Source organism: Lepisma saccharinum, chromosome 12, assembly GCF_977018435.1.
Source record: "Lepisma saccharinum chromosome 12, izLepSacc3.1, whole genome shotgun sequence".
Classification (NCBI taxonomy): Eukaryota; Metazoa; Arthropoda; class Insecta; order Zygentoma; family Lepismatidae; genus Lepisma; species Lepisma saccharinum.
Window position 1 is genome coordinate 46,140,109 of NC_139240.1, and position 27,079 is coordinate 46,167,187.

At 37.3% G+C, this 27,079-nt stretch overlaps 1 protein-coding gene across 8 annotated transcripts in view; it reads left to right on the plus strand.

Moving 5' to 3' along the window:
* Positions 1 to 27,079, plus strand: part of LOC145996040 (uncharacterized) — a 577,368-nt gene that overhangs the window by 469,306 nt on the left and 80,983 nt on the right. For all 8 annotated transcript variants that reach the window (XM_083132243.1, XM_083132249.1, XM_083132247.1 and 5 more), the window contains 7 exons: positions 1,170 to 1,274; positions 2,121 to 2,267; positions 5,175 to 5,315; positions 13,259 to 13,368; positions 17,156 to 17,345; positions 20,031 to 20,237; positions 21,915 to 22,067. In XM_083132243.1, coding sequence (XP_082988369.1) covers positions 1,170 to 1,274; positions 2,121 to 2,267; positions 5,175 to 5,315; positions 13,259 to 13,368; positions 17,156 to 17,345; positions 20,031 to 20,237; positions 21,915 to 22,067 — 1,053 coding nt within the window. The remainder of the gene's footprint in view (positions 1 to 1,169; positions 1,275 to 2,120; positions 2,268 to 5,174; positions 5,316 to 13,258; positions 13,369 to 17,155; positions 17,346 to 20,030; positions 20,238 to 21,914; positions 22,068 to 27,079) is intronic.

The window sequence follows — 27,079 nt, forward strand, 5'->3', positions numbered from 1 at the left end:
TGAAAATGGGAAGTGGAAGGAAGCACTGAAAAGGAAGCATGATACAACAAAAACTTAGAAGACTCATTTAGAAGAGAGGAATAGAAGTATGGCACAACTGATAGAACCGAGTACAAAGAAAGCTAAAATCCTTGAGAGATCGGCAAAGGAAATCATTAAAGCATTAAGAAAATAGTGTAGTTGTGTTTTTCGAGTAATGTGTTACTTTTAAAGGAAGAAAACTATTTTACAAAATTACATTCAATTTATAAACACACATTATTTTTCTTGTGACTACTGAATTGTTATGGAAATAAATTAACTCCAAAAATTTCCAACCACAATTATTTTATAATATGTGGGTGGATCGGATGGTTATAAGGGGTGAAGGGAAGCCATCAATAATTTCACATAATGTGATAATGAAAGCTTGCTAGTATATTGGTAAATTCCCATAAATATACAGGTACAAGAGAATAAAGTATGCTTTGTGGTGAAAAGATTAATCTGATGTACTACAGTGTACAGTTTTAAACTTGAGTGTGACTAAGTGTGAATTTTCATCTAACTGCTCTGATTTTCTTACATATATCACCTTTGACTGGGTGCCAAAACTTTGAGGTTCGGGCAAGGACAGTTAATTTTTTCTTGGTAGTTAAGGGATAGCATTAAAAGTAGGGGGACAATCCCCCCCACACACACCCCTAATCGCTGCTACTCTACATACATGTCCATGTGCATTAATTGCCGTAATGACTTTGTCTGGAAAACCTGGAAAAGTCTGGGAATTTTGTTTTCACAAAATAGTAGACACCCTGTAGGGGTTGTCACTGCAAGTGAGTGTGTCCGATCTCGCAACGTTCAGTATCCATAATTTTTAATCCAAAAGTAGTTAATATGCTTCTTATTATGTGCAGATTAGATATAAGAGAATCAAGAACAAGTGTCAAGACAGGGGAAAGTAAAGACACCATTGTGCATCTGCTTGGAATAGCTGAGGATTAATATAGTAAATGCCCATTGATATTACAGTTTTAAGCATATTATGTTAACCAGATAACAAGTTTTTTTATTTATTTATTTTTTAGCTGCAGTTCTTGAAAAAGGTGTGTTCATGTTCATGTTTTTTTTCTGATTCAATATACTGCACTACAAGTTTACTTATGTGAGTTTTATATTCCTGCATATAGGTTGATGCAGTGGAATATCAACTGAAGGAAGCATCAACATTGCTGAGAGATGAACAGTTGAAGAGAGAGGAATTAGAAGCAGAGTTCAAGGCAGCTCTTGATAAGGTAATTTTAAATTGGAAATTCCTGTAACACATTCCGGGGATGTTGATAGCAATTACTGTCCAATAAGATGGGTGATATATACATAACCTGCCCTTCACTACAGTGGAACCTCGATTTTACGTTTTTTCAGGGGACCAAGCTAAAAGAGGTTAAAATACAGGAAAATTTATTAATATTTTACTATGTTAGGATCATCAAGATTGAATGTATAATGCGGGAAAATGTAAAAACTGGGAACATAAAATAGGGCTTCCAATGTATATACAGGGTGTCTATAAAGTCACTTAATATTTATCATTTACACAAACTATATTTCAATAAGGTGAAGCATAGTGAATTGTACATTTGGTGGGAACATGAATCAGTACGTTTGAACATAGCAGCCTTGTAAAACTAACACTAACAACTACAGAAAAACTCAAACAAAATCAGTAAATTGCAACATGATGGCCTTGTAACTCTACGCATGTGTCCCAGCGCTGTTGTGTAGCTTGAAACACTCGTTCAAGCATAGCTAGCATCATCTCTGATGCAGCCGCGTAGATGCGTTGTTTTAACTGCTCTGTCAATCCTTTCCCCTCCGTGAAATTGGCATTGCTTATTTCAAGTCACAAGAAAGAGCCTGCCTCTGTGGCAGAGTGGTTAGCACAGCACACTCCAGTGCCAGGGGTCCTCGGTTCAAATCCTGCCACAAGAGGCAGAGATACAAAGTAAAGTAGAACAAATCAATCAGTCTTTATTTAAAAGTCACATGTCCAAGCCTTGTACATTTTTAAGATGTTAAAACATATGGCGTAAGATTAAATTACTGTAACATATTTTATATATTTATTTTTGCCTTTTTAGATATATGATCTGAGAGAAATTATACGTGACCTGGAAAACCAGCTGGAACACAAGACCAAGAATGAGACCGAGCTCCATCAGCAAATTAAAAGCTTACAAGTGGTTGTGGAGCAGCAGAATAAAACTCAACATGAGCTGACAGAAGAAGTAAGTTGCATGTTTCCAATAGAACACATCCTGTCGAAGGGTTTCTGCTCGAAGAACTATGTCAAACTTTTATTTTCTGCTTTAAACCATGTTTATCTTTTTCACTTATTTGTGTAAATAAACTCTTTTAATGTAATGCTGTCTTTCTGTCTATTTGCATGTGAGTTTTGTTCATATCTTCTTTTACTTTTCTGTACAGCCTCCTGTCATAAAAATATGAAAATTTGAATTCCTATTACTATCTTCTTATTCGTCATGTGAGACCCAGTGGAACACAACTCCAAAACTGCGGTGATCATTTTATTAATGTATCTATTCACTTTGGAGTCAGGTCGATGTATTTATACAGGGTGTATCATAAGTAACAGCACAAACTGACACAGTTGAAAATACATGATAATAGAAGCCAAAAAGTGTCAGTAAACATGGGTCTGCAAACGAGCTGTTTTTGAGATACCGGTAATTGGGAATGTGTGGTTACATAGCCACCACTGACTTCATTATTTTCCTGTAGTTTACGGTTATTACAAGCATAAGAAAACAGTTTTTCGTTGTGACGTTTCAGGAGAACACGCGCTCCCTTCATCAAACATTTATTTTCATTATGACTAAAGATACAGTTATTTCAATGGTTTTAATAATAACTTGTTTTCTTATGCTCGTAATAACCGTAAACTACAGGAAAATAATTCTACAATGCAAGCAATGCGTACATACAAGAAAAACTGACTTTATTGTTTGTAAACATCGTCCTAGTTGGTAAAATGCTAATAATACAGTAGGAAAAGTCATTGGAGATCTCATTGCTTTTATTGAACATTCTACATACTTTAACAAGGAGTACAGTACTATTAGTATGTTACATGTTACAATTACTGTACACTCGTACCTGTTGAAGGAGTTGTTCAAAGTGTCGTCCTTGCATCTACTGTGCACGATTACGCATTGAGTTTCGAATTATTTCCAACACCCCCGGTTCATTTTGGAATTGGTCACAAGCATGTACAATTCTGTGTTCCAGTTCTTCAACAGACTCAATGGGAGTGTTGTACACTACACTTTTGAGGTTACCCCATACATAAAAATCTGGTGATCTTGGAGGCCACGGTACAGGCCCGCCTCGGCCTATCCATCTTTGATCATATCTGCATGTCAGTGGCAGCTTGTAATCACACATTCCTAATTATCTCGAAAATGGCTCGTTTGCAGACCCATGTTTACTGAGACTTTTTTTTGCTTCTATTATCGTGCACTTTCAACTGTGTTAGTTTGCGCTATTACTTATGATACACCCTGTATTTAAAAAAGAATAATTAAAAAATTGGAGATACATGACTCTACTTTACTGTTGAAGAGATGGAGATGCATTGATCTGACTCCAAATAGAATGAGTAGATATTAGGGATGTTCCGAAGCCGATTACTGATGTATGAAAATCGGCAGAAATTGACATATCGGCAAAAATCCGATATTTAAACCGGTACAGATAATACTAGAGTTTACCTTATAATAAGTTTTAGGTTTTAATTTTGTGAGATTTATTGAAAATTAGGTTAAGATTCTTCATCATTGTAGAGTTTTTGTAACAAAATTATTGCAAACTCTCATTCAGAGCATCAACCTACCTCAAAATCAGAAATGAAACAGTACATTGCTGAACCAACTATTCCACGTGACCAGGATCTGTTGTTGTATTGGAAATTCAAAAGTGAGTATCAAAACCTGAAGCAAGTGGTGAGAGAATACTTGGGCATACCTGCTGCATCAGTATTCAGTATTGCTGGACAGATTTGCGGTAAGAGAAGAAGTAGGTTACTTCCAGAAGTGTTTTAGAAACTCGTGTTTCTGAAGTTGAATCTGCCAGCATTAAATTTACAACATTAAGAAAAGGAATTCATTTTGCATTTCAAAGAACTGCTTGTGTACTAATGTTAAATCTCTTGAGAATCAATGTTCTTCTTAAAGGTTCACATAACCACTTTTTTAGATGCAAATGTACATTTTGCATCTCTTCATGCATACATATACATATTATATGTAATAGAAATGTACATAGCAAATTGATTTTTGTCATGCTGAAAATAACATTCCATTTCTGTTGAATAATCATACGTATCGGAATTGATTAAATATTGGCATCGGTTTCAAAAATTATCGGTGGGTCCATCGGCATCGGTATATTTTCAGCTTCGGCACATCCCTATTAGATATGTTAAATAACAAAACACTGGATTTTTGTAGTAAGTTTCTCTGGTTCTCACATGATATTATATACCTTAGCTGGTGTGGAATATGTAAATAATCCTCTGAATGTAATGTCAGAAATTACTGACCATTTTCCTTCATTAAATATGTATATTAACTTCTGTAATATGCTTTCACAAGGAGAATATGGATAGTGATACTGGTACCTACTACAAAGTGTTTGTCGCTGCTAGAATCTGTCGTCTACTAGTACGTCTTGTTGACAAATCCTGAAAACCGAAGATAAGTTTCAACTACATTCAAATACCATGTACATGTATATAATCTTAATATTCACAACAGAAAAATTTAAACATTAGGTCTCTGTTGCACAAACTTTTTGTTTGTATTGTCATTGACTGAAAGTTTCACATCAAAAGCTAAGAATATTCTTAAGAACCAACGATCTTAAATTAACTATTCTTGTTTGCATTTTTTAAAAAAAATATGAAATGTTGGAAACATGGTGTTTAATCTGCGAACATAAAATGGTTATGGTATGTAATCATTGCTCTTCACTTCTCTTACTAGGCTCTACTTTGTATATGAAACAAATACAACAGTAAACAATTTCATGTGCTTGCTTGAACAATTGTTTTCATTGGTATTGTTTTATTCTTGATTTGTTGTGTGATCAGATGGCAATTATTTATTTCTTTAAAGCTTGAAATGATCAGAGTGGGAGCTGGTCAGGAGGAACTAACGAATCGTATCAGACAGTTGGAAGAACAGCTTCGAAAACATGTTGCACAAGTGGAACTATTACAAGCCAACACAGGTGCTGTGCAGGAAATGAAAAAACAGGTAAATATCATATATCAGTGTGGCTACTCAGAGATATTCCGGGAATTCTGCTTGAATTATTAGCTCCAGGAATTACATGTAAATTGTGCATGAATTTTTCACTGTAGACATGAAAAATTTCAACTTTTATTAATCCCTTTGAATTTATACATCTTTATAAATTCACTGATGCAAGTTTTTCACAGTATATCTTTTATTTTTAATGGGGAAGGAAAAGAAAGCTCTATCGAAAATTTAACAGAATTCTCTCAATCCGTTTTACTTTGTTAGTTTCCTTTGCAGAACAACCTCTCTGACAGACGCAAGAAAAAAATTGAAGTTGATAGGTAAATTTGAGTTTGAAGTTCTTACACAATTAACATATTTTCGTGTATTAGTATATTCCATGACATTTGTGACTTGTGTTTGTAGATGTATTTCGAGTCAGAGTATGTGAAATGGCAAATGTGAACTCCTCACCATAAATTTAATATTTTCAATATGTATATGCAGTTTAATTGAATTAAATCACACAGACCCTTTATATTGCTGCTATATTTGTATGTGTATGTGCGTGTGGGGAGAGGTGATAATATGTAAGGTTGAAATAGAGAGAACATCTGCTTGCACTCTTGAATTTTTTGGAAAGTTCACCTTGAAAACCAGGACTTATATTTGAGTTGTGTCATGGCCACCCTATATATAAACAATGTGCTTTAATTATTTGCTTTATGTGTTTTAAAATTTGTGACAGCAGCATTTACAGTAGATGTAATGGGCTTTGTAAAGATCAACTGTTCAGGGTATGTTTTGTTGCAGTTGTTAGAAAAATTAAAGTTAAGAGTTCAGTTTCACAAAAATTGAGTCTACTCACAGAAAAGGGTTTATCCCTTTTAGCTGTTCATCTAGAGAGAGAGAGAGAGAGGGGTATAGGTAAGGGGAGACGGGTACAAATTATTGACAAAATTTGCCATAAATTGGAATTTTGTGAAAATTTTTGAGGGGGTGTTGCTCAAATAACTTGTGGGTTTAAAATGGCGTTGAAGATATGTTCGTAAATCACTATGTGGATGGATAATCTGGACTGGGTGTATTTGTTATATCGTTTGTAAACTGGTTAAACTGTGAGTCTATCAGAAATCTAGCTGAGATCCCTTGATTGTAAGACAACTGCTCTGTTTTAGTTTCAGATTTGTAAAGAAATTTGACTAGGTAAGAGCAGGTCCAGATAAAAAGTCTTCGGGTTTGCTACCCACCTGGAAAACAGGGAAATGTCGGGGAATTTACGTGCATTTTGGAGTCTGCAAAAGAAAAAGTTGCAAATTGAACAACAAGTGGTTCATTTCCACTTCTGGTTCTGGTGATTCCACTCCAAAAAAATGATTCAGTTCAGAAACTTGTTCCTCTAGTTTGTATGATTCGTAGTCGGATACAAAATTATGATTCCTTTGTTTTGGTCCTATGTAGACTCTCAGGTAATGCATTTAATTTTCACTTCTTTATACTAGAATGTCATGCTGTACTGATGATAACTAAAGTAGGTTGACGATATGACCATAATTATTGAAAAGGTTGGTGAAGAAGAGGTTATCATTGTATTTATTATTATGGTATTGTTGGTGTTTACATTTTGGTGCAGCAAGGAATGAAATTTTGTTAGCAAGATTATATAATTCTAGAAGAATTTTACGTTTGATGCCAATTGTATTTTACTTTATTATTCGAATTTTCACATGATATTTTGTGTTTAAAATGAAATTTGCTTTTAAAAAAAGTGGTGAAAGTGAATATTCATAATAATTAACTACTACTTCTTCTTATGGCGCTACAGTCCACTGATAAACCTTGGCCTCCTCTGTGATTTGTCTCCATCTATCTCTACCTTTTACCACAACTTTCCAATTTCTATACTGGAGCTTCCGAACATCCTCATCCACTCCATCCACCCATCTTAAGTTAGGTCTACCTCGCTTCCTCTGTCCACCTGAGCTATCCAACGTCACTCTCTTTGCAGGGTCACTATCACTCATGCGAATCACATGACCTGCCCATCTTAACCTTGCCATCTTTATTACACCAATAACTGTTGGTTCTTGATATAAGTCGTAGAGCTCCTTATTAAATCGCTTTCTCCATTTTCCATTCTCGCATTCTTCGTAATATCTTTCTTTCAAAGGTCTCTACCAGCTGTTCATCTTTCCTTGAACTGGTTCAAGTTTCCGCAGCATAGGTCAATACAGGTCTTATCAGTGTCTTGTAAAGTGTTAACTTAGTTGTTCTGGACAATATTGTGCTCTTAAAATGTGTCTGTAGTCCATAATAGGCCCCATTCGCTACTATAAGTCGTGCCTTTACTTCCTCCTGTGAATCATTCTCATATGTCACAACAGAACCCAGGTAGATAAAGGAATCCATTCTATCAAAGGTATAATTAGTCATTGTTATGGTCGGTGATGCATTATATCCGTGTGCTTTACCTGCTGCCATGTACTTAGTCTTCCCATCATTCACCACCAATCCCATCTTCTTTCCTTCCCTTTCTATGGTTAGAAATGCTTCTTCTACTGCATGTACTACTACTATGTCCACATCACCCGCATATGCTAGTACCTGAATTGACTTATAATTAAAGCCCGGATTTCTATGTAATTACATATTTTTTCCTTTATATGTACAAGCGTGGAATTAAAATATATTGACGAATTACGTCAGTAGAGATGTCACAGTGAAGTTTTATATTACATACTTTTACATATTTTACTAAATGTTACATATTCCTAAGATATGAAATATTTTTTACATAAAACAGTCAGTCCTTAAGAGGAAAATCCAATGAACTTTTGGCTCACTAGTTAAAAAAGTATCTTCTCACTTCCCCTCCCCATTTCCAGGTCTAAAAAATATAGTAACTTAAAAGTGCGATTTGCCTTCGTTGTACGTACAGTCACGGACACTTCTGGGTTGTAACGACCCTATTGAAGAAGCAGTGAAGCAAGCCATCCATGTCTGACGCCTTGTGACTAGACAACCCAACCAGCATTGCAATTCTGCGGCTTGTATATCAGTCACGGGTATACATCTCTGTAAATTGAGTAGTGATGCCAAAGAGAAATACGAGATGAAGATTGCCGATCGTAATATCTCTTGTTTTCGACATGGAATAATACTCCGTCCACGTTACGTTCCATTATTTAATGTTGTTTGGGAACAAACCTGACGAACTGGGTTTATATTTTCACTCCTTGTATTACAGTAAATTCCATATTTTACAATTATATTAATGCTTTGAACGAAAATAATACCCAGAAAAACATCGAACACACGTGCACACCACTCTTCTCACACACATGCACGTGAAAACAAACACACAAAGCTAAGTTTTAACTTTCAAGTGAATGTCCAAATAACAGTAAATGGAGAAGCACGATGTGCGAAACATGGGACTTTTCATAGAAAGAATGCGTCAATTTTTGACATACGTGGTTTCTATTAATAGACAATGAAACAATTATGAGAGAAATTAAGATACATTTTTGTCTTCAGATGTTGAGGAAGGAAACAGACTGACTGGAAAAAAGAAAACCTGGTGTTATTGGTAGAGTGTTGGTTAGCGTACAGAGCTTTCAGCAGTAAGATCTAGGTTCGATCCCCACCAAGGACAGTTTTTTTTAATTCTTTTCTATTAGTGAAGAAGTATGTAATATTGTTTTCTAGGCATCTTGACGAAAGGATACACATCAAATTTGTTCGTTTAATCTGTATTTTCATTCTCCTAATAAGTTCTCTATCACAAGGGGATATAGAGATTCTCTATCTAGGCGATAGATATCTTCTCAATGGTTCCGTAGCTACGATTCTACAGTCCCTTCCACCCACTTGTCTTATTTATTTACTTTATTCATATCAACTCACGAAATACCATGAATCTAACGAAAACACACAGATATAGTTAGAACAAGAAACACACCTCGCGTCAAAGGTTCCAGACTCGAGTTCTGGCTTTTTTGCGAGGGTGATTATTCCTGTGTGTGTGTTTATCATCTTTGTCTAAAAAATATTCCTCATTATTGCCGTCATTAACCTAGGGAGAGACCTAGGGAGGAGATGTGGGAGAGAAAGCTCGAAGAAAATTTGACGCAGTGACTGAAAGAAACCCAGGTTACGTCAGCTTATTTACAGTGAGCCGCATTCTCAATGGTGAAACAGTTAACCCTCCCAATGATATTTCTCCCGACCACATTCACCTCCTGAAGTACGCTCCGGTTACTTCTTGTGACGTGGAGAGAAGTTTCTCTGCGTACAAGAACATATTATCTGATCGGCGACAAACATTTACTTCTGAACATTTGGAAATGTACCTGGTAACATATTGTAAGTTAAATAATTAAATACAGTGCCTGCCCCAAGATCAAAGGTAACCTGAATTTTTGTAAGTGCTTTTTGAGTGAAAAATTTGGGCAACGAAAATTTACTACTGAACATTTTGAATGGTACCTAGTGACATTGTATATTAAATATTGAATATATTCAAATTGTGGTTAATATTTTTGCTCTATAAGAACATAAAAAATACTTAATGTAAGCATTGTAATATTGTAACTTCAATTTTTGTAAGTCTTTTTGAAATAAACATATCCCTTTGTGAGGAAAAAATGTAACAAAAATAGGAAGTAACGTTTGGAATAAATATTTATAGTACATATTTCATTATGAATTTACATATTTTTTACATATTTCAGACATTTTTGTTACATATTTATGTACATATTTTAGGGGTTGATATTACATAAAAATCCGGGCTTTACTTATAATATATGGTACCCCTAATTTGCACCCGACCTTCTCTTAAGGCAATGTTAAACAACAAACAGGACAGCACATCACCTTGTCTTAATCCATTTCCTATTTCAACAGGTTATGAGAGTTGTCCTCCTACTCTTATCCTACTATTAGATCCCTCCATGGTTATCCTCACCATTCTTAGTAATTTTATTGAAATTCCAAGTTCTTCCATTGCCAGATATAGTTGGGCCCTGTTTATACTATCGTATGCAGATTTAAAATCAATAAATAAATTGTGCGTTCCTGTCCCAAACTCCAGAGTTTTCTCCAGGATTTGCCTTAAGGTGAATATCTGGTTAATTGTAGATTTTCCCCACATTGATATGGTCCAATGCACTTTTCTACATATGATAGTAGTCTTTTATATATAATTCTTGCAAATACTTTATAGGCAACATTCAGCAATGTAATTCCACGATAGTTTGCACACTCCATCTTCTCCCCTTTCTTGTGGATATATACTAGGATACCCGTCCTCCATTCACTTGGCATCTGTCCCTTTTTCCAGATTATGTTTATTATTTCCTTCAAGCCTCTAATGACACTCTCGCCTCCATTCTTAAGCAACTCTGCTTGCAAGTAATCTATCCCAGGTATTTTATTGTTTTTCAATATCTTGACTGCCTCCTATACTTCATCTAACATTGGACTTTCTATGCCCTCTTCTCCTTCTTCTTCATTTAATCCTTCTTCCAGCATACCTGCTATATCTGCACTGCCATTCAATACATCATTAAAATGCCTTCTCCACCTTTCTAATATTTCATTACTGTCACTAATTATATAGTCTGTTTCATTTCTACAGACTGTTATCCTTGGCTTAAAAACATCTTTTGTATTATTTACCAGCTTATACGTCTGTCTTGCATTGCATTCTTCTGCTCATGCAGGCTTTCCAACTGTTTCATCTCCTGCTTCATCCATTCCCTTTTTTTCTTCCTATGGACTCTCTTCTCAATCCTTCTTGATATTCATCCCTAGCTCTCCTTGTTGCACTTCTTTGATGCATCCTCTTATATACATCATTCTTTTCTTTGGTTACATTTTGACATTCCTCATCAATCCACGTTTCTTTCTTTACTAGCATTTCAAGTCTTTCCTTTGCTACACTATTGATCCTCAGCTTATATCTATCCCACCTCTCATCTACATTTTCCACTTCTGCCGGTTTCGTCCCGATGAATCCCTCTTGTAGTTTTCTTCTGTACCTCTCAACCACCGTTGTATTTCTTAACTGCATGACATTAAATTTCATCAGGCTAGTCACCTTCATTTTTTGACTATTACATATTTTTGTTCTAATCCTTCCCATAAGCAAATAATGGTCGGAATCAATATTAGCAACTCTAAAAGATCTAACATCAATATCTGATCTATGTATACAATCTATCAGCATGTGGTCAATTTGATTGTAAGTTTTTCGATCCGGGGCTCTCTATGTCATTTTATGAATATCCTTGTGTTGGAACAGAGTTGTTATTACTTGAATCCGAGATGCTGCAAACATTATTAGCCTCGTACCATTGTTATTTTTTTACTTTGTGCATACTTTGTTTACTAATTGTACACGTCTTCAATGCCTATCTGGGCATTGAAGTCCCCAATTACTACTTTTATGTCATTTTTTGGGCAATCATCAAATGCTTTCTGTCACGCATCATAGACATCTTCTTTTACATCATCTGTGGATACTTCCGTGGGTGCATGTGCATTGATTATACTGTAATTAAAGAACTCGCCTTTAACTCTCAATGTCAATATCTTGAACTTATAGCTTTAAATGCTATCACTAGATGTTTTAGTTGTTTATGTATTGTAAACCCAGTTCCTAGCATGTGCAGCCTTTCATCACAGCTATAGAAGACAGTTGCTTCTCTGTTTTCCAAAACTCCTTTTCCGATCCAACGTACTTCTTGCAATGCCACTATCGCAGGCTTATAATTATTTAGTTGATCCAGCAATATCCTCAATGCACCTGCACTATACAAAGATAGCACATTCCAACTCTATACATATAGATCCCTTCCATTTCCATAATTCACTTGTCCATTGTTCACGCCAGTCCGTCGTTAGTAGATCTGTCCAGCTACATTTCTTTGAGGTCTCGTAATGTGGTTCTTTTTGTGGGATGGGGTTGTCGGCCCCATGCCCAACCCCAATTCTTGGAGGACCAGGATTTGTTTAGGGTTTACTCCCGTGGGTCAGCTGGCTTCACTATGCCTTACGAGTCTGCCCCACCCTTGGTTTTCTGTCAGGGTATCCTTCCCTTAACCTTTAGGGGTTCCCTCCCCTCCCTGCAAGGCAGCAGGGGCTGAGCTTATTTAGTGGCGGCTCTCCTCGCCACATCGCCAGATTTTCATCGGAGCCTTGCAGCATTTACCGAGATGCAGTTGCCACTCCACATCTCGCTGCCTCCTCCAATCCTTCTGCTGATTGTCCGCGACTATTTCCAGCTAGCCAACATATCTGCTGGCCGTTCCCCTATCCACAACGTGGGGACGCGCCTGGTGCCATACAGCTCTGTCTCTTGGAAGATAACCAAGCCCAGGCATAATAATTAACAGACCTGTATATTTTAGGGATGGGCTGATATGAAATTCCAAATGGTCCTTGAAGATCCTGAATAATTCATTGACCTTCTTAATATATTTTTTTTTCCGGTAACTACAGGGCAAATGAAGTTGCATATTTAGACATTTACTTTTTTAAAAAGTAGGGCAAGGGGATTTTCAATAAAAAATATAACAAAATTGCAGAATTTTGCACTAAATTTTAACATATTTATAGATATATTGGATCGGTAAAATAATCGGTAATTTTACCGATGAACCAATACACTGATATGCCTATATCAGCCAATACCAATAGAGCACCGATTAATCTGTCCCATCCCTAGTATATTTAATCGAAAAATGCAAGTTTGAAAAGCAAATATGATAATAAACACGACTGGAAAAAAAATATTTTTGGACTGAAAAACCTGGAAATGTCCGGGAATTTCATAATCAAAAGTGTTTCCAATACCAATAACAGTGCTGTTGGTCAATCAATATAGACTCAACCCTAACTTAAATAAAGTAGTGTATGCCCTGCTTTATTATAATTGTTGTTATTATTTGCAGCTTCGTGAATTGGAAGCGACAGTTGAGAAGAAAACAAAAGAATTAGAGCTCCTGCAGATAACAGTTTCCAGTGCAACATGTAGTTCTCCATCTGAAGATGTTTCCATCAGGTGAGCCTGTTTTTCTTAAAATTCTGCTGGCTGTGATCCTTCCTGTTGCCTTTGAGAAATGAAATCTGCTTCCATGTGTAAACTATTCTGTTATTTTTCTAACAGTCCAAAAGTTGTTATGCAAACTTCTAAATAGACTTTGACGCTAACATTTTTTAAACTCTACTTTCTAAGTAATATACCATTAGGAATTGTAGCTTTCCTGGTGACATGATTCAAACAAGTGTTCTCGGATTACCAGCCAGGTTAAGTCTTATGTTGTCTAATATACCATTAGGTTGATGCAAAAATAATTGCAGTTTTTGACATCTGAAACTCTGGTGCTTAGTTAATCATATTTGTGTAATATGCATTTGAAAGTTTGATGTATGGTTTTAGTTCCACATTATTCATCTTTATATGCAGCTATCATGGAATGTATGGTTTTAGTTCCACATTATTCATCTTTATATGCAGCTATCATGGGCATCCAGAAGGGGGGGGGGGGTTAAGGTGGGCTGTGTGCCCCCTTCCCCCCTGGAAAATGAAAGTCAACCAAAAATGATATATTTTTGACATATAATTTCATTTCAGCCACAATAATGTGTGTTAATTATTGCATGAATATGATAAATTCAAATTTAAGCAATCTTTTTGGAGGAAACAACACTATTATTTTGGAAAATGTGTCTTGTTTGCCCCCCCTAGAAAAAATACCTTCCTTGCCCCTCCCTGGAAAAATTCCTGCGGACGTCCATGGCAGCTATCATATGAAAAATGGAAATTCAAAGAATGTATAAATTCAAAACTGCTCACAATCTCTAAGGTAAAAGTTCCCCATGCATATAGCACCATATCATGAATGCACATTTAGGGGATGTGGGGGGTAGGGCCCCACACATTCTCGATCTTGGCCATTTTGTAGGTGGTGTGATCAGTTCCACTCTCCAGCCACCTTTACCACCCATGGTTGCCCCCCAGGTACCCATTTGGATAAGGCCAGGGAAAATTCCGACCTTATATCACCCACTCCGGAAATCAAACCCAGGTCTCTCATGCTTCAGTCAAACGCCCTACCGACTAGATCACTGTGGCTGAGTATCGTCATTGGCCCACACAAAACAACTCAAGAGATTGCAAGTGATGTACGTATTTACCATTCAACTGGCATTCGAGTTTTGAACCAAGTTGGGAAGAAAAAAATGCATGAACTGAACAAAAATTTCACCATTACTAAGTCTACTCTGCTCGTCTTTTGTACAACAAAAACTATCCATTTCTTGATTGCCTCTGGCATGTGACAAAAATGGTATCTGTATGACAACTGAGGCTGTTCTGTGCAATGGCTACACTGAAGTGAAGCACCTAAACACTTCTTCATATGAAAGCACTATCGTCGGTATTGCTTGGTAGTACCTTTTTGAATTGTGGCGAAATCATCACAGTAGAGTTGAATTGCCAAGAAATCAACAAAATGTTACAGGAACTGCAACATTTACGAAAGGGCCAATACTTCCCCGTGACTGTATGTCTTGAAAATAACCCTGCATATGTTGAACGAAGTATGCTACATATCTCTACCACATCCACCTTACTCAAAAGACCTGTCTTCTACAGACTACCACTCTTTCAAGCATATTGACAGTCTCCTGAAGAAGAAGGTGTTCAACCAAGTAGCAGTTAAAAGTGTTAGTGAAGAATTCATTCCTCTTTGTTAAAAACACTAAAATAACACGCAAGCAGCACAATAGAAAACACTTAGAAGTTCTCCCAAGCTTTCGACTCCTTCACGGAGTCATCTTCAGGGTTGGTCAAGGTAGATGGTGTAGACGCGGTTGTCGTTACACTGGCGTAACGACTTCACACTTCACACCGCGTCTACACCGTCTATCCTCGACCAGCCCTGAAGATGACTCCGTGAAGGAGTCGAAAGCTTGGAACAACTCCTAAGTGTTTTTTATCATGCTGTTTGTGTGTTATTTTAGTGTTTTTAACAAATATGTTGCCAGCACGTGACGTGAGAAGTTTTCTACAGTCATAAATTCATTCCTCCTTGTACTCCAGAATTGTGTGCTACCAGAAGAAGCAGACTTGTTTTGTGTTGGCAAAAATACGTAGATTCTAGAGGTGCTTATTTTTTATTAATGTTATTCTAAACTGAAATATACTACTATAAATCTGATTGTTAAAAACCACAATTTTTATTGCACCAATCTAATAAAAACAAGTATTTATATTTTAACTGCGAAACTGATTATTTTTTCCAATAACTTCGGTAGTCACCATCATCCATGTTACACTCTTTTGCTTCAATACATACTGGCCTTTAGGTTTAAACTGTTCTTTTGAGAGGTGCTAGATGTGAGGGGTAGCTAGTTTTATCAATCTCTGAATCATGGGGAGAGTTCATTATAGGATTTTCCCCTTTGATTTTAGTGTCAACAAGAATTCAAGCTACATATCTGATAGACAGAATGGAAGGTGAGGGGAATCACTCCCGTCAGGTTACTTTTGGGTCTTGTGTACATATAATTTATATACTATCCCATTGCTTGAAGAATAATGACTGAAATTACTCCTACTGGATTTTTTTCAAGTGCTACACTGGTAGACACTGCATTGATTATGCATAGGGAGACAAATTTATGGTAAATAAAAACTGAGGAGAGCGGTAAATAAAATGTTAGATCAGCGGTATATACCAGCGGTGGAAAAAAAAAAATTGGCACACACTTTTTCATTATGAGAGGAAACAACATACAAAAGAGCTATAAATTGATAAACTACTTCATTTTTATATACTGTACACATACACAAGTACTTAGCTGTCCAACCAAAAAGAAAACATCAACACAAAATCACTTCATTTCTAAATTGCATATCTCAAGTGATTTTTTCATTGTATGTATTTAAAGGATATCCTTGCTGTCTAACAAATATTGTAAAATAATCACTACTGCACATACACAAACACATGTTGAAAATCACATGATAATAAACAAGATTTATTCATGACTGAACACAAATGACACCATTGTTTCCCTTGATGTGTGGGAACAGACTTCTCATCACAGCTACAGCTAGCAAGTTCAATGAAACTGGAAGTTGAGTAGACATTTGGGAGAAGAAAGGAATGCACCTTGACAGGGAGCGAAGTTTTCGAACTGAGATTATGTGCATGGGAAATCCAAATTTGCAGCGTCTTCCTGATGTGATCGAAGATAAAACGTTCTTCAGCTGCAAGTGATAGGAAAGTTTAGGCAAACGTTTCGTTACAAATAGACAGTTTGCGTGCAAAACCTCGATTGCCGGTTTTTGCGGGTTTTCTACTTAATTTGATGATATTTCATGGTTATTTCGCGAAAAAGTGTTCATTTCGTGGAAAAGCACACATTTCGCATTACTTCACGAATAAAACTCATGGATATTTCATCATTGGGGGGTGTAGTTACGTGCAGAATGTTCAAAATTGCATCTTTTTCACATTTCGCGATTTCGCGCATCGCGAAAATTCAATGTCCCTAATTATGCAGTTCTATTATTTGATTTTTTTAGTGACAGATTATTTACTCTTTGTATCTTTAAATAATACAATATTATTTACTCTTTGTATCTTTAAATAATACAATTTCACATTCAAATATTAGCTTTGATTATGACCAAGTTTAAAAAAATTAAACAAACTCTTACTTTATCGACGAACCTGTCCACTGTGTTTTCTGTTCCTTGAGACGTAATGGAAGAAGTGTGTGCTTATTTTGTTTTCTTTTTCATATAAATATTAAGTAATGATTTATTTTTTACGCAGAGAACAACTTGAAGTACTGCGATCAGATACACCAGAAGATATGCGCACCCATTCCCCAATCCCATTGCCTTTGGAAGAAGTTCACAGACTACAGGATATGCTGCAACGATTAGCACGTGCAGAAGAGGCTGCTCTCAAAAAGATAAGAGATCTCGAAATGCAAGTGAACTCTGCGAAAAGAAATGAAGATGTGAGTTTTGCTGGTTTATTTATTTATTTGTGATCTCAAATCACAGTATAATGGAAAATATACAATACAAATGTAAAGTAAAAAATAAATATGTTCATGTTTGGGGAGTAAAAGACGTGGTTGGTAATAATTAGACGTAAACGAACTACTAACTTTTTCCGTGAAACTTACTTGTAGAGGTTCCTCTGGGAACTCCATTTGGGAACTTGTTGCTTCACTGCTGGGCTGGCTTCTGGTTCCTGTTGTGTGTCTGCGTGCTGCTTGGAGAGCTAGTGTAGCCAGAACTGGCTGCCCATCCAGTGAATGGTGGCAGAGGCCACTGAAATTAATAGAACCTTTACAAGTAAGTTTCACGTAAAAAGTTAGTAACTCGCTTACATCTAATTATAAATATGTTACAATAAAAAGTGAAAGAGGAGAGAGGAAACACTCACCGGATGCAGAAAAACCTCAAATTTTCGTAATGGTATGTCACATCTTCAGGAGTAGAGAAACGTTGTAGAACTTTGTGACAAGAACGAAGAGTTAGCGTGACCTGCAGTGTTGCCAGGTTCAGAAAAAAAGTGTTGACAGTGCCACAAAAAATATATAGGTGGTTCTTTCGCCAAGCTTGTCGAAAACTGTGAGTGGTGGGGGTGGGTTGGGGATAGGTGAGGGTGAGGATAGGGGATTAGGGGCGTTACTGGGTGGCCTTGTTCAGGCCTGGGGGTGTGGTTGCATCCATGATCGATATGTAGGCCCTCTCCCATCTTCTACGTATTGAGGTGTTGGTTGATTGGGGCAAGGAGTGGACGACTGCTACCTGGAAGCAGTCATTAAAAGGAATATTCTGATGCTTGGTGTGAATGGCAACAGCAAAGTCCAGGTTTTGGGTGGAGGAGCGGTGGTTGTTGATGTGGAGGTTCAGGGCTGTGAATGTTTCCCCCAGGTAGAAGCTCCCACAGATGTTGCAGGTGAGGATTTAAATTAGGTTAGAGCTGTAGCAGGTTCCTTTGGGGTAGAGGGTGAATTTGCTGGTGGCAGTATACAAATGATCACCATCATTATTATTTATTATTATATACACACTATGTTACAATATGGTACATGTAGATTACATTTTATACAATCGAAATCATAATTAAGTGCTATAAAATATTATCAAATACTAAGATTATTAACATAACAGCAAGACAGGAACACATATGTGAATTTTACATACCAGTGTACACACATCTATTATTATTCAAAATATGGTACAGAAAGATTAGTAATGAAGTGTATATACCAATTTTTGATAATGATTTGTGAAAAAGATTATTCATTGACAAGTATTGATTTTTTTTATCTCTATATATTCTATGATATTAAGATTGAAATCAACTTTGATTTTGGTGTGCAATTGTATTATATGTGCTGCTCATCCTGAAGAGTGCCGATTGTTTATACCTTTCAGTTTTGGATATATTATACAGTAACAAATTTCAACTTGGTAAATTACATACACTGGGATTGAAATATATTTGATAGAGAAACTCCTTATTATCTAATACACCAGTTAGAGCTTTACGCAAAAATATCTGTTGCCCAGTTATTTTCAATAGTTTTGCAGCTATGTAAGTTTATTAAACTATTGATAATATATATAGACTTGGATATTTTGGAATATTGCAGCAGTTTTTTTTGAAAGTAGGGAAAATTCGCAAGAAGTTGCCCTGGCATTGGTCAAAGGTGCACCTGAGCCTTAAGTGAAATGCCAGTAATTTAAGCATGTTTTGTTTTTTACTGTTTGTGCTTCAATAATACAGTAAAACCTGTCTATCCCGGAACATGATGGTTCCGAGCAAAATTTTCTGTCTTAACAGTTTTCCTTCTTATACAGGGTTGACTTTAAATACAGTATAGAGTGCTGCAGGAAATGATGGAAAGACAGATTTACATTTCGCATTACTTATGATGTAGAGTACTAATGCATGTACGTACATGAATAAATATGCGATACAGTCACAATAAGCATAGCAGAGATTACAATTATGTAACTACACAACATGTTGGTACACTTTTTACAGTATTGTAAGAACATACAGTACGTACTTATGTATCTTTTCGAACCCGGGACCCCTGGTGTCATAGCGCGATGTGCATGGAGGGAAAGAGAAAGAATGAAAGATGGAATAAGAGAGGTGAAGAAAGATTGAGATAAAAGTGAAGAAAAAATGAAAGAAACAAAGATAGATAACAAGGAAAATAGAAAGATGACGAAAGAACAGAGGAGAAATAGACAAAAAAAGGTGGAGAAAGAGGGTAAGAGATGAAAGAAAGAAACAGAATCGTAACAGCTGTGAGTATTGTAGCACATTCTTTCATATCGACAATGTTATTGATAAGCGAGTGGCAACAGAGGCGTGTTCCACTTACAGTATTGCATTGTTTTCTTGCGAGCGAAAAAAATATAGGAAGAAATTTCCATCTTACTGAGAATAAAAACATCTCGTTGGTCTTTAAGTGGTGTTCCGTTTCTGCGTTAAGGAAGTTTCCGCCTTAAGCAGGTCATTTTCAGGTATAAAATCTGTCCGTTCTGGGGATTTTTTCCTGTATTTACAGGTTTCCTTATAGAGGTTCCGGGATATGCAGTTTTTACTATAATAGGAATGTGCAAATTACTGGCAACAAAATATATGCATGTTTTATTTTTTTTTAAATAAGGAACTACAAGCAGAAAGAGATGTGCTGCAGCAGCGACTAGAAGAGCAGTTACTCCAGATATCCTCCTTACAGTCAAGATTGGATGAGCACCGCCGTAGGATGGATAACACCCAGAGTGAGGCCACGTCTGAACTGCACGAGAGACTGACAGAAATGGAGCATGAGCTAGAGGCAGCTCGAGAGATAATCGAGAGAAAAGATAAGAAGGTAAGAATCCATATATTATGATTGTTTTTGTTTTGAAATATTTTGCATAAAGCAGGGTAATTTATTTTTTGTTATTTAGTGTCTCTTTTCTTCCACTTTTGGCTAATTGCAATGATGAGTGATGATATGATGGAATTGATGAAGGGACACTCGCAAAGAACACCCATGTCATGTGATTCATGCAAAAAGAAAAGATGAATGAGGAAATTTGTGATGCACTAAGCGAAACCATTGCGAATTAGTTATTCCAAATGCATGCTGCAGGGATGTGAGACAGTCTGTTCTGAGAGGAAAAATAACGCTGGAAGCTATCCTGTAACATCATTGACATTTTGCAACCCATACTACGTACACAAATACATGAAAGCAACTAAAATCTTAATGAGTAACTTGTGGATATCTGATATTGCTTGATCACCAGGCTTCAGTATACGCAGAGGTACGTATATTTAATTTTTCACAGAAACACGAAATGTGAAATAACACTGTAATGTTCATTTTTCATGTTTTTGAAAGGTATGAGCATTTTCCTGCCATGTTTTCTCATGAAGTTAACTGCAAAATGTTAACGAAAGTCTTAAACACAAAATTTAGAGTTGATTTACAACAACTTTCGGAAGTCTGAATTATCCTGTGAGTTATGCAATATCACAAAAACTTTAATAATTTCCTCTGCAATTGAGAAGCTCCTTGCATGGGAATAAACTTAATACACTAATAATTATATAAAATGTGCTGTTAAAAATTAAACGTTTTTGTGTATAGTTTTAATCCCTTCCCTGCGGCAACGTTGAAGAGAAGTGTGACCAAAAAGAAAAATTGTCTATATATAAATGCAACCGCAAATTCGCGTCATCGTAAATTATGCAAAAACTAACTATAAAAAGACTTGCCACAAAATGCAGCTAAGGAAAACATTCTATATTTAGACTCTGCTGGAAATAAACATTCCATATTAGGTGAGGTCAAAGGTAAGGTTCCCCCTGCATACAACACCATGCCTTGAAGGCACATTTAGGGTATGTGAGGGTAGTGCCCCACATCCCCACTACATATTCTCGATCACGGACATTTTGGAGGTGATGTGATCAGCACCATGCTCCGGCCACCTGTAGCCTCTAGGATTGCCCCCCGGTACACATTGATTTGAGACTGTGTGAGCCACTTTATGTGGGGACTAGGCTGGTAAAATTCTGACCTCAGAACATCCACCGCAGGAATCGAACCTGGGTCTCCCCCATTGCAGTCGGACACCCTACCAACTACAACACCGCCGTCTAATTCCATATTGCAAATAAATATTTTTCAGGAACTGACAAAGCATCAGCAATGGATTTTTTGATTGCCAATAGCCCACATAGACTAATAATAGCACGAAAATGTGGTGTCTATAAAAATTACTTGCTGCATTACAAGAACCATTAATTTTGAAATACCATCTATATATAGCCGCTCTGCAAAAAAGGCCCAATTTTGGAGAGTCCATATATAGCTCTGCCACAGTTAATGCGTTAAATAAAATTTAGGATTTTTATTCACCATTTTAACACTGAAATGCCATTTTTTATGCCACTTTTGATCCCTAAACATTCTCAGTTTTTGGACTGAAATCCTGATCTTTTATTCACGATAAATATATGGCCCTAAGCATACAGGATCGTTCCATTTATTTTGCAGGTGAAGGAACTTTCTGTGTGGTTGGAGCACACGCAGAGACTACTTACAGCCCAGGAGAGGGAGTATCGGGAGAGATCGGAAGATGAAAGCAGTCAACTAGAAAAACTGAAGGAGGAATGTGAGAAACTGCAAGAAGAAAAGAATGAACTTGAGGTAAGATTAGTTAACCTGAATTTTCCCAATTTAGTTCTTCTATGTACAATATGCCTTGTAGAATTGCTTTTGTTAATTGACAGTTGTTACAAGAAAGTTACCACTCTACTTGATGTGTTAATGAGAAGAAAGGAATTTGCAATTTAGAGTATATATATCTTAACTAATACATCACATGGCAAGTATTTTTTTTAGTGAAATTGCAAGACCAGCACAAAAATTTGAGATATACAAATGGAAGAGGATTCTGTATGAAACTGAACAATATATGAAGGATGCAGGTCATGTGTGTGAGGGGTTGGTAGGGAAGTTCCAAAAAAAATATTGAAAAATAGTACCTTTTTACATGCATGTATTAGTTGCAAGGCTACACTGGCAGTACAAAAACAAAAAATAGAGCCACAATATGTGTTGTGGACACACTGGGGGATTACTTTGAGTGTTGGTAGGTTGCTTTGTGTGTGCCTTTTTTGTTTTTGTACTGCCAATATATTTTTCTTATTTTTGGCATTTCCCTACGAACCCATGGTACACATGATCTGCATTCTTCTTACATTGTTCAGTTCGATACAGTGTCCAATTTTTGTGCCATGATTTATGCACCAACCCTCGTAATTAGTACATTCAGTTACTGCAGACCAGACGCGATATGGCCGATATGAAATTTTTCTATAAAATCATCAATGGGAAATGAAGATCTGAATTTCTTCTTACAGAATTCAACTTCAGAGTTCCCTCTCGATCCACCCGAAACACTGAATTGTTCCACAACTCTACCGCTAGGCTTTCCCTTATACAGCGCGCTCTATTCCACAGGCTGCCCCAGTTCTACAATAAACTACCCACAAACATAGACATTTTTGCCTCTGAAAGCATTTTCTGATCTTCCCTAAAAATGAATATGTAAAACTTTGTTTGTTTCCTTGTTTATGCCTTATGTTTATATTTAACCTTTCTTGTTTTTACCTTAAACCATCTTGACTTGTTCTTGTTATTTGTTAGAGTTTTCAGTGTAAAATGGCCTTAAAAGTGCTGTATCTGAAACTTTGAATATAATAAAATAGATAATACTGAGTCAATACTACTTTGAACCAATGATGATACCAATGCTTCAAAATTGTAACATTTGAATATTGTTCAAAATATTGATTATTTACCAGACTTTTGCTTCAAAATATTCAAGAATTACATCAGAATATTTAAAATACCTGCTATGTAATCATTAAATACAGTTTTTCACACAATCTTGGTGCAAAATAAATTGATATTATGCATAATTTCTGTGATAATTAGACTGCAAAAGTGTCAGCACTTGCATATTTTACAAAAAAACTATCAGTTGATATCTGTATACAAAAACTCCAACAGATACTTTCGTGTACCAATGCCACTGGTATCTGCTTGGCGCTGTACTGCAGGACATGAAAGCTTTGAGGTCATGTGTAGCCACGGTGCTGTTGCCATGTTAAGTTGATGAGTTGATGCTTTCTCCCTCGGATTACAATATTTTATACTTCGTATGTACTTGATATTTTATATACTTATTTTATACTATTCTTTAAATATATCAAGTGACAGAGGAGAACAATAGAAACTCTTAGCAAATAAAAAACAAACATTTAAAATAGATGAGCAAAATTCGTAACACAGATATTTTTGAACCTCGAGAGTTTATTTTTCCTGCTAAATCAAGTCTCACCTTTTCAGCATGCAGATATTCTCCACGATCATAAAAACTAAAGAGAGACCTAGGCACTACTTCCTTATCAAACTCATCTAATTCGGTACTCTGTGGAGACACATGGCACAGTGGTTCGGATCCCACTTTAAACTATAGGTCCAGTTAGCCTTCCTGTGCATAAAATGGACTTAAAACAACAAATCAGTCAATCATCTAATCCTATTATATACTTCTCTCTTGTGTAGTGTTTTCATGGCGTACATATGGAAGGGGGGTTCGTTGCCTTCCACATTATATATGGCCCTTTTAATGCTTTATACTTGTTTGAAATTAATAGTACTTGCCATTTCCAAAATTATAGCTAACATTTGAAAAGAAACAGACATATGCAGTAATACTCTTACTTTGATTTTTGATGTTATGCCTACCTAATCATTTCCCTCGTTGCTCTGGTGTAATAGTAAAAGCCCACTTTACCGAATCTCTGATGAAACTGCAAATACGACAACGCCACCGGGTGATGGTTGAAGAGGGGAGACACTTGACCTGGCAGCTCCCATTTTCATGTCCTGCAGTATAGTAGGAATATTGATGTTGATCCAAAATTCAGGATCAAAGTAACTGTCTTAATGTGTTATTGAGCTACCATTTTGATAGCTGATATACAGAGCATCCCCTGACAATCGCTACGAGACTCGGCAGCAAGCGGCCTGGCGTCAGCGCTTGTCTTTCCTGGTGAATAGGATCCACGGCAGTCGCTAGAGTCGGCTCTTAAAATTACAGTTTTCATATTGTGTACTAACGTTGACTACAGAAGCTGTTGAAAATTATGCCCCTCTGCTGCAAAACACATTCCTGGCATCTCCGAAGAAAATTAGCATTTACACATGCAAGTTCGTCTACTGTAATTCTTCCGATTTCTCATACAATACTCTCTCTTAACTCATGGATGGTGTGCGGATTATATTTGTATACTTTATTTTTTATTCAGAACTGACTGTCACTCTAAACTTTTTTACGAGGTTTAATAGTACTATGTGGAATGGGGACAGCAGGAAATTTCGTTGCAAAACGTCGTCACACTTCTCCACAATTCCTCTTTCCGAAGTAACACTCGACAAGATAAATCCTTTGTTGTAATGTAAACTTTTGTGGTGCCATATTAAGCCATAATCTTCAACACATGGGCACGACACAACACAACTTCCGAGGGAGGATTATACTGGCATCAGTCTGCAACGTCAACAGAAAGGGAAAGAGAGCGAAGGCAGGGAGAGCGAAAAAAAACAAAAGAAAACAGACTGTAGCATGCAACTGTCGCGGACCCCGTTCTCCGGGAAAGACAATCACTAATGCTGGGCCGCGTGTCGTCGAGCCTCGTAGTGAATATCAGGGAATGCTCTGTATATATGTTATATAGGTTCAAAGATTACTGTATGTTGATGGAAACAGTGTGCCACACTTTTCAATTATCTGGGATGCAGTGGTAGCATCATCACCTTGTAATCAAGGGGTCCCAGGTTCGATACCAGGTGTATAAGCTTATATCTGCTGTTTGCTCATAGTGAGCGTATGAAGCTACCATGGGCACGCCATACCTGGTGTTTGTATTAGTTGGACATCTGCCAACACAAATCAGTGCACATTGTCAGCACGTGCAGACAACAACAGACAGTGTTCCTGTGGTAAGCATGTCTAGTTTTGTGCCAGAAAAAGACCATGTGTGGGAAGCTCTGCTTTTCTTCTTCCATTTTAAGAAATTGTCTGCCGAATCACATCGAATGCTTGTGGAGGCCTATGGTGACAGTGCTGTATCGGAAACAATGTGCAGGGATTGGTTTCATCGGTTCAAAGATAGCAATTTTGACCTGAGCGACAAGAAGCGTGAAAATCGGCCCAGGAAGGTTGAGGACCATCAATTGCAGGCTCTTTTGGACGAGGACAATACCCAAACGCAAAAGATGCTTGCCGAGCAATTGGGTGTTACTCAAGCAGCCATTTCCATGCGTCTACGTGCCATGGGAAAGGTTCAAAAGATCGGAAAATGAGTACTGCATGAATTGAACGATCGGCAGCTGGAGAGACGCCAATACACATGCGAAATCTTGCTTGCCAGACAAAAAATAAAGTCTTTCCTGCATCGGATTGTGACGCGATGAAAAGTGGATATATTTCGAGAATCCTAAATGCAAGAAATCGTGGGTTGATCCCAGCCAACCATCAACATCTTCCTCGAGACCAAATCGCTTCGGCCGGAAAACGATGCTGTGTGTTTGGTGGGATCAACAGGGTATCATCTACTTTGAGCTGTTGAAACCTGGTGAAACTATCACTGCCCACCGCAACCACCAACAACTGATCAAATTGCACCGTGCTCTGTGTGACAAATGGCCGGATTATCAACAAAGACATGACAAGCTGATTTTCCTCCACGACAAGTCCCCATCACACACGTCAAGACTGGTCCAAAACTACTTGGAGACACGCAACTGGGAGGTGCTACCCCATCCCGCCTATTCAGCAGACCTGGCCCCTTCCGACTACCATCTGTTTTCGTCGATGGGCCATGCCCTCGCTGAGCAGCACTTTGATTCGTATGCAGACGTCCGAAAATGGCTTGATGAGTGGTTTGCCTCGAAAGAGAAGGACTTTTTTTGGTGTGGTATCCACAAATTGCCCGAGAGGTGGCAAAATGTGTAGCTCGCGAGGGCAAGTACTTTGAATAAATTTCTTGTTGCTTTCTATGAATGGCCACGGTGGCTCAGTCGGTAACGCGTCTGACTACCATGCTCAAGGTTCCGGGTTCGATCCCCAGCTGGTTCAAATCCGGGAACTTTTCTAACGTTGAAAGCGGCTCGGGTGCCCACCCAGCATCGAATGACATGGGTACCTGGGGGGTAAAGGTGGTCAGGGGCATGATGCTGATCACATCACCCCCACTCATGACCGGATCAATAAAGTGTGGGGCGTTACCCCCACACCCCCTATACGCCTTCATGGTGTGGTGCTAAGCACAGGGGAGCACTTTACCTTTTTTTTTCTATGAACAAACCATGTGTTTTTCTGACTACAAAACAGCAGATTTAAGCTTATACACCTGGTAGTGGTTCGTATCTCTCTTTAAACTGTAGGTTCAATCCTGATTAGCCTCACTGTGCATAAAGTGGACTTAAAATACCAAGTCAATCAATCAATTATGTGGGGGTAAGAGGTGCCCTTTGCAATGCCAACCTCTCTTCCACATAGTACACCCTGGACTGCATTAAGCAGGCTAGGAAGGCTCTGGCATCTGGGCTAATGGCCAGTATGATCCTCTGTGAGGCCCATGTTG